Below are 9,045 nucleotides of genomic sequence, written 5' to 3'. Positions count from 1 at the left end.
GAAAATTTGAAAAAAAGGACAACGGACACAGACACTTCTCACAGCAGTGAGTACATCTCCTCATGAAAAGACAACGTAAAACATGTTGCCTCCATTTCAAAACAGCTTAATCAAAATCCACCTTTTCTAGAATGTCTCACCTCAAAAGTATAAGAAAATTCTCACCAGCACATATTTATTTTTAAGATATACGCTGATACTATAAAATACCAAATTTGCCATTTTTTATTATTGCAGTAGTTTCTTTTTTTCTATTTACATCTTAGACAATAAACTTTTGAATATATCTTTCATGGCGCAGTAAGTCCAAGGTTTGTTTTTTTTTTTAATTCTAATGGACACTAAATTTCTGTGCTGAATGATCATGAAGCAGCTTCTCACCTATCTCTGGTCCAAGAGAAGTGGCAAGTACAAAAAAAATGCCAATGGGAACTAGCATTAACCTTCTAGCTTGTAGTGAAGAAAAGTACACTTCTTCCACTTCTGCAAGTCTATAAGACTCTGATCTCGGCACAAAACAAAAAAAAATTGCCAGAGGAATAAACAGGGCAATGCAAAAGAACCTCTTCAAAACCCTTTTCTCTGTCACTCAGCTCATGGGCTGCTTTTCTATGAAAATACCACCCTCTTGTGTTAGTTCGTAAGTACTACAAGAATTGATTACAAAACCAAAAATAAAACCTACCCACAAAAAAACAACTAGCAAACACAGACCTCCCCTTGATCTTACCAATTGTTACATTCTTTCAGCTGAATTCCAGGCAGTGAATAGTCCAACCAGCCAGAGCAGGCTCCCTCTGCTGGACCACTCTTCACCTGACCCATTTAAAGTATTTATGTCATATCTCAAACGCTAGTAAGAATGATGTAAAGAGGAAAACCTTCTGGTAGAGCTGATATTCAAAATACGAAAAACAGGTCAATGACAATACAAATAAAACCAGTTTGCTTTAAAATTAAGCTATATTTGGAGCTCTCCAAATCACGTGTCCTTTCAATAAGGCAAAATGATCATGATGTACAGTGGAAACTTGATTACTTCTATTTTTTTCATCTCTTCCTTCCTTCTGGCAGTCCAATTTGACCCCACAAGTACTCGGTGAGTTTGGGTACTGAAACAGAGGCTGCACCAATGGGAAAGTTGCACTCCTTTCTCTGGGGATGAGCTGGGTCAGACCATACAGTCTTCCATTCCCTAAGGGGATGATCTGGCTTCACTGAAAGATAGACTGACACCATTATTCCACAGTGACCATGCTCAGTCTGTAAATGGTGAAGCAGAAGAGAGCAAGACCTTTTAGGCCTTTTCCAGACAAACTGCCCAATGCAACATTCAGCAGTTCTGAAAAAAATCCACTGGAGATGGTTGCGAAGACTATTTTTGCCAAGCTTGTGTAGCCATAAACAGGAGAGTAAAAGTCTGTCCAAACACTGAGCTAGAAGGCTTTCCGTTTCTTCTTTTTTCCACCTGCCACCTTTTTCCTGACACCAAGAGCTTCTTCGGTATCATCATCATCACCATTCCGAGATCGCTTCTTCTCTCCCTGTTCCCGCAGCTCCTGCAACACAATCAAGAGATTGACAAGGAGTCAGGGCAGACAAGGAAATTCAGATCACTACTGTGAGTACTCAAGGATGAAATGTCATTACTTACCATTCGAGCAAATCTCTGGGCCTCAGCCACACGCTCTGTTAGCATCATAACTTCCTCCTCTTGCATGGGGAATGCTGGCAGCTTCTTGCCAATCAGGTGTTCGATGCGCTGAAATAGTTCTACATCATACCTGAGAGAAGAAGGCCTGAATCAGCCCAACTGCAACTCCTTCAGTTACCTCTGTCTACAGACACTGCCCCTTAATTCCACCCAGTAGAGACTGCTGGCTTGTGCTAATGCAGAGCAACTCTTAAATACATCCCCCAGTAATGTCACCCTTCAGAGTGGCTTTGCGGATTTACCTAAGATGTGTTTGGGCAAAGACTCTATTCCACAGTAATCAAAACATTAAAACCTATTTAATCTGTATCATTTATCATAAAAAAATGTACATATACTATGCAGCAAAGTTATAAACAACTATCTCCAATAATTACATAGCTGCTCCTAGAATTTACCTTAGATCATTCTCTCTCCCCTCCCTGAACTTTGAATGCTCTCCCCTTTAACTAAAGAAATCCAACTGGTCCCTCAAAATGAAATACAGTATTTTTCTCTTATCAAGGACAAGGGCAATGCACTCTGCTTTGAAAGACAGCTGGGAAGAATAAGCCTGCAACATTTTAACACTTACTGAGTGACAAAGGTGATCGATTTGCCAGATCTTCCAGCTCGAGCTGTTCTTCCAACACGATGAATGTAATCCTGAAAGCAATTTTCTTGATAAGCAATAGGACATACACACCAAGCACACAAAAGAGTTGGGGAAGATCTACCCTTTTGATTATTTCTTTATGGGGAGAAAAGAGTCAACGTTTGATATGCTGACAGTATGCAGCATTAAAGTTTGATAAGACACTGGCCTGTGGAAGTGCATTTTTGTTTTTAACCTTTCTTTGATTGCTTTCTAAAAGAAAAGATCGTTATTCAAGACTGTAGGACAGAAGCTGTGAGACATGAATGCTAATGGAAGAATCGCTTCCACAGAAAGATAATACTTAAAATAAAACTGAGCCAATGCTTCTACCTTCATTCTCAGGATTTAGTGTTCTACCTAGCTTGTCTTTGACAGAGGGAAGCACAGTGAAAGGAAGGATGAACAAGAACAGTTTGGGAGCTTCCACTGAGAGCCTTCAGTTTATATGGTTCTGGGCTGTTTTCCAGGTTTTACACTGCATTATGGAAGTCAAAACATCCGTTACAGGCAGTACCTGTGGGTGTCACTAAACCATGAGAACGCTCAAGACTTGTTCTCTGACACAGTGGGCTGAGAGGGAGGTGCACAAAAACTGTAATGATGTCATTCATGTGGCTGCTCCCCAACTTTAACTTTTGCCTTTCCATAATGACAAAATCAAATTCAATTTGATGAACCACCTCTTTCTTTGTTTGCAGTGCATGGTACCTTTGGACTTTATAGGAAATAACAGCAAATCTTGAGCCATATCTTAACGACGTGCTTTCTGAAACCAAGCTTGTGAACAAAGCCACATCCATAAGACAATACTATGCTTTCCACAAGGAAGAAAGTTAGTAACTCACATTTTTCAGCTTGCTATGCTTCTGTGATATGGAAGTGGAACGTATCAAAGATACAACCCTCGATCAATTGAGCATGTGGGAAAATATTATATTTTAAACACAGTTTAAGCCTGGATTGCAGGAACACAGATGCCTAGTTGAAGCCTGATACATGTTAAAACTATTTCCAAAAAGCCTGTAATCTATTCAATATGGTATTAGAAAACACTCTTGAGCAAACACACCAAGACAAAGAACATCTCTTACTTCTCTTCTCCTTGGGATTCAGTTTTGCAACCCAGATCAGGCCAGTCAAACTGAAATATCAACTCAGTTGCTGAGGCTGAACAACTTCTTTTCATCTAAACAAGTGTGAACTACACATCCCATCAGAAGAACAGAGGAAAGTTGTGTTATCTTTCTTCCTCTGCCTAGCTTCAACACTATACTTCCTGGTGACAGAAGGCCCTCGTCTGACACACAGACTAACTTACCTTAGAGTGCGTAGGAATATCAAAGTTTATCACCACATCTACATGCGGGATATCCAGACCTCTGCTTGCAACATCAGTAGCCAGCAGAACAGACCGTGCCTTTGCCTTGAACTTGTTTAAAGAGCCCAAGCGTTTGTTCTGGAAGAGTGGTAGACAGAAAGGGAATGAAAGAATGTTCACTCTGGTTAATATGCTCTTGTTGAAATATGATAGAGAAGAACTGCAGTAGAAACCACTCAAAAAGAAAAAAAAATAAAATCTCACTTCTCTAATTTCTAATTACACAAATCAGCAACAGTATCAACATTAGATTAACATCTATGGATCAGTCCAGTCCACTAGCTGTGAAATACTTCTGCAAGGGAGCTGTGACTCAGTATGGTGTAGTTCATCTCCCAAGTGACATGTCTCCTGCCTAGTGCATCCTGTGGGATACGCCCATACCTGACTCATCTGCCCATGAAGAGGAATAGCGGTGAACCCCAGGTTACGGAGCAGTAGAGCAGTCCTCTGAGTATTGTTACATGTACTACAGAAAACCATGAAAGAATTTCCAGCCAGTTCATTCAAAATATAAACCAGGTAGCTGTCCTGTAAAGAAAGGGAAAAAAGAGAAATTAATAAATAATCAAATATGCTACATTAAAAAGTAATATAACTATAAAGCCAGAGAAGATATTTTGCAGATGTGGGAACAGTAAGACTACACACGGAATAGGAAAGAAACAGAAGAAGTGGTAATACCTTGAATTTGGATGGGATGAAAATGTAGTACTGCTGTAGCTTTTCGACCGTTTGATACTTGGAAGAAACAGCACATTTAACGGGATTCTTCAGAGCAGCACGCTGGAGTTTTTGAACCTAAGATTAAAGTAAATCAATACTACAAGTTTCTGACAAAGTCTCTGTCCTTGTATCTGCAGCAGACAGCCTAATTGACAGTACAGTCTGATGAAAGAAGAATTAAAGGAGAGTACTCGCCTCTCACCTGCTTGGTCATGGTGGCAGAAAACAGGAATGTCTTCCTGTCTCGAGGAATCACTTTCAGTATCTTATCCACCTGCAGAATGAAAAAGGGAGAGAAATGCTGAGTACAACAGCAGTCAAGACATTAGACTCCCCAAAAATAAGAGCCATCCAAGCAAAGAGTACTGCAAGCATACATGCGTCTTTGGTTCACAGGAGGCACAAATTTCCCCTCTTTCATGGGAAGTTTTGGACTGATACTTTGTTGATAGCTAAGCAGCACAGACTCCAGAAGTCAAAGGTAGTACAAGAAAAGGCAATATTCCTGCAGCAGGTTTGCACGACTGACAGTTAACACTGAACACAATGTCAGGCAATCCAGAGAGCCCAGATGACTTCACAGACAAAATGACAACTACTTGCTAGCTAGTACTTTGCAGAACTCTACTAGGTTTAGCTCCTACCACAGGCTTCCATGCAGTTATGAGACCTTATTTATGAATTGCCACTAACTTCTACAGAACTGTTTAATATAAGCATTTTCTACATGACTGCATGTAATGATTCAAAGGGACCTGCACGGTGCTCCAAAGAGCTCCTTCAGCACAATCCTACCTCTGTCTCAAAATCCATGTTGAGGATCCGGTCAGCTTCATCCATCACTAGGAACTTCAGAGCTCGTAAATTGAAGCCCTTGGTGTTCTCCAGGTGATCCACTAGACGGCCAGGAGTTGCTACAAGGGAGTAAGAGTAAGAATTAAAGATCCAAAGAAATAAGAATTATCAGTTACAGAAATAAATCATTCACCAAATGTGAGTATAAGTAGGTTGCTTTGTGGTGAGTGCTATTTCATCCTTGAAGTGTTTTGAAATGAGACTAGTCTCCATGTAGAATGCCCACCTTCCCCACTCCCACAAAAAAAACCAACAAAACAAACAGCAGATGAGATGTACTAAGAATGAGACCAGGATTGTAAATACTACAGGAGAGTTAAAGGCCATTCAGTAGGAATGCTTTGGAGTGAGCTGGTAGCAGCAAAGCTACTGGTGCCTATTTTACAAACATTAACATCTCAAGATGAAACAAATGAAGGATGTATTCCTGCTTCCTCAAAGACACAAAGGCTTCTGCCACTCTCTGGATGACTGTAATGTAATTAATATTCATACCCCATACCTCATGTAGGTTGACTTACCAATTATAATATGTGGTTTCTTGGCTAAGGCCAGAGACTGAGACATTGAGTCAATTCCACCGACGATAACCGCTGCAGGACAAACAGAACACAGTGAATACCCCTGTTTATCTCCAGCCAACCTCAAGAGTATAATCACAGAATTACTCAGGTTGGAAAAGACCTCAAAGATCATCAAGTCCAACTGCAGCCTAACCATAGTACCCTAACTCTAATGACCCTTTGCTAAATCATATCTCTGAGCACCACATCCAAACAGCTTTTAAACACACATAACGTGTTTGTTCTTACTCCCTGCCACCCACAACTATATAAAATGAAAAGCTTGCTTTCTTTATGAGAATTCACTCAGGTAAGCCTGGCCTTTCCAGGCCTCTTAAGCCACACACCAAAACCCTTACCAGCCTCAATTATTTTGTCACAGTTGAAAAGCAAGAGGCAGAATCTACTCTGCAGCCTAACTCAGCTGCAGAATCTGAGAATTCTTAAAATATCCAAAAAGCTTTTATGTCAGTAGCAAATATCTTTAAAATACACACATATATATATATACACAATATAGACTGTTTGCAGGGAAGATTAAACTACATCCTATATAGCAGAACACTATGCAATTTAACACCAATACAAACTTAGTGCTGGGGAGATTCTCTTCTACTTCCATCTTTAGCAGTCTGGACATTAAATGCTGAAAAGCTGCAGAGCGTTCCATAAGGGAAGACCATACAGTCAAAAGTACAGTTTCTCTCCTATAACCGATATCAGCATCACAAAATTCTTTCACCTTGTGTTCAACCCTCCATACAAACACTCTCTTTTTCCTTTGCACTCCGGGAGCTGATCTTCAAACCTTGAAAACAACAGCATTCCAGTATCACAAGGCTACTTACCACTGTGGACACCAATGGAGGACCCAAGAGCTTCAAACTGCTCTGAGATTTGGAAGGCCAGCTCTCTCGTTGGTGTAAGTACAAGAGCAAATAATCGCTGAGGTGCATCCAGCAGTGCTTGAAGAATTGGCAAAGCAAATGCTCCTGTTTTCCCAGAGCCAGTTTCTGCCAGTCCAATGATATCTCTGCCTACAAGGAGTAGCAAGGAGAGCAAGAAGCGTTACAAATCTGCATTAAACACAGTGGATTTCAAAAAATTATGCAGTGAAGTATAGGAGTTCACTAAGAATAAAAAGAACGTGGCCATGATCTCATTGCGATCACGGAGACGTGATGGGACAGCTCGCATGACTGGAATGTTGTCATGGAGGGCTATGTGCTTTTTAGGAAAGATCGGCTGGCCAAGGCAGGGTGGTGGAGTTGCTCTTTATGAGAGAGAGCAGCTAGAATGTATTGAACTCCACCTGGGGGGAGTAATGGTAGAAGTCGAGGAGCTTGTGGGTGAGAATCAAGGGCCAGGCTGGCAAAGGGGACCACTGTTGTGGGTGTGTACTACAGGCCTCCTGATCAGGAGGAGGAGGTTGATGAGGCCTTCCATAAGCAACTGGAAGTAGCGTCACGCTCTCAGGCACTGTTACTTATGGGGGATTTCAATTATCCAGATATTTGCTGGACGACCAACATGGCCAGGCATGCGCGATCCAGACAATTCTTGCAGTGCATTGAAGATAACTTCCTGATGCAGGTGGTAGAGGAACCGACGCAGAGTGGGGCGTTGCTGGACCTGATTCTCACCAATAAGGAAGGACTTGTTAAGGAAGTAAAAGTTGGGGGCAGCTTGGGATGTAGTGACCCATGAGATGGTGGAGTTTTGAGATCCTGAGTGGAGGAAGCAAAGCAAAAAGTAGGATTGCTACCCTGGACTTTAGGAGAGCCAACTTTGATCTCCTTCGGGACCTACTTGGGGCTATCCTGTGGGCCAGGGTGCTAGAAGGCAAGGGCCTGTTGAGAGCTGGTTAGCATTTAAATGGCTCTTCTTTCCAAGCTCAGGATCAGTGCGTCCCGTGACTAAGAAATCGGGAAAAGGTGCAAGGAGACCTGCATGGATGAGTAAGGAGCTCATGTGCAAGCTCCGCGGGAAGAAGAAAGTACATGATATGTGGAAAAAGGGTCTGACCACTTGGGAACAATACAAGAATATAGTCAGGGACTGCAGAGATGCGACCAGGAAGGCCAAAGTCCACCTGGAGATGATCTAGCTAAGAGATAAAGGATAATAAAAAAGGCTTTTTTAAATACGTTAACAAAAAAGGAAGGCTAGGGAGAATGTGGGCCCCATACTAAGTGAGGGGGGCGCTCTGGTAACAGGGGATGCTGAGAAGGCGGAAATACTGAACTCCTTCTTCACTTCTGTCTTTAGTGAAAGGGCTCTCCCTCAGGAATCCTGGACCCTGGAGGTTGACGAGAGAGTCTGGGGAAATGGGAGATTTCCCTTTAGTCAGGGAAGAGGTGGTCCGTGAGTGCCTAGGAAACATTAAGGTCCATAAATCCATGGGACCTGATGGGGTGCATCCGCGGTTGCTGAGAGAGCTGGCGGAGGTCGTCGCTGAGCCGCTCTCTGTAATCTTTCAGAAGTCTTGGAGAACTGGGGAGGTGCCTGAAGACTGAAGAACAGCCAATGCCACTCCAGTCTTCAAAAAGGGCAAGAAGGAAGACCTGGGCAATTATAGGCCAGTCAGCCTCACCTCTGTCCCAGGGAAGGTGATGGAACAGCTTGTGCTGGATGCTATCTCCAGACAACTGGGTGATAAGGAAGGTTATCAGGAGTACCCAGCATGGGTTCACCAAGGGGAGGTCGTGCTCGACCAACCTGGTGGCCTTTTATGAAGACGTCACTAGCTGGATGGACAGGGGAGAGGGCGGTAGATGTTAGTCTACCTTGATTTCAGTAAGGCTTTTGATACTGTCCCATGACATCCTTATAACAAAGCTGAGGAAGTATGGATAGATGAGTGGACGGTGAAGTGGGTCGAGAATTGGCTGACTGGCAGAGTGCAGAGGGTTGTCATTGGCAGTGCGCGGTGTCCAGTGGAGGCCTGTAACTAGCGGCGTCCCCCCAGGGGTCTGTACTGGGTCCGGTCTTGTTCAACAATTTCATCAACGACCTTGATGAGGGGATAGTGACCACCCTCAGCAAGTTGGCTGATTGACACGAAGTTGGGAGGATTGGCTGACAACGCCTGAAGGCTGTGCTGCCATTCCAGAGAGACTTGGACAGGCCTGGAGAGCTGGCAGTAAGAAACACGGATGAGGTTTAAAAAACG

At 42.8% G+C, this 9,045-nt stretch overlaps 1 protein-coding gene across 1 annotated transcript in view; it reads right to left on the bottom strand.

Annotated features, from left to right (window-relative positions):
* Positions 1 to 202: 202 nt before the first annotated feature.
* Positions 203 to 9,045, bottom strand: part of DDX47 (DEAD-box helicase 47) — an 11,710-nt gene continuing 2,867 nt past the window's right edge. Inside the window, exons 3-12 of the mRNA XM_015860028.1 lie at positions 6,722 to 6,910; positions 5,832 to 5,903; positions 5,251 to 5,369; positions 4,658 to 4,729; positions 4,414 to 4,530; positions 4,114 to 4,260; positions 3,670 to 3,807; positions 2,289 to 2,359; positions 1,655 to 1,784; positions 203 to 1,559 (exon numbers count right to left, since the gene is read on the bottom strand). Coding sequence (XP_015715514.1) covers positions 1,437 to 1,559; positions 1,655 to 1,784; positions 2,289 to 2,359; positions 3,670 to 3,807; positions 4,114 to 4,260; positions 4,414 to 4,530; positions 4,658 to 4,729; positions 5,251 to 5,369; positions 5,832 to 5,903; positions 6,722 to 6,910 — 1,178 coding nt within the window. The 3' untranslated portion in view covers positions 203 to 1,436. The remainder of the gene's footprint in view (positions 1,560 to 1,654; positions 1,785 to 2,288; positions 2,360 to 3,669; positions 3,808 to 4,113; positions 4,261 to 4,413; positions 4,531 to 4,657; positions 4,730 to 5,250; positions 5,370 to 5,831; positions 5,904 to 6,721; positions 6,911 to 9,045) is intronic.

The sequence above is a fragment of the Coturnix japonica genome, chromosome 1 (genome assembly GCF_001577835.2).
Source record: "Coturnix japonica isolate 7356 chromosome 1, Coturnix japonica 2.1, whole genome shotgun sequence".
Lineage (NCBI taxonomy): Eukaryota > Metazoa > Chordata > Aves > Galliformes > Phasianidae > Coturnix > Coturnix japonica.
This window is presented reverse-complemented; position numbering and strand designations above follow the sequence as displayed.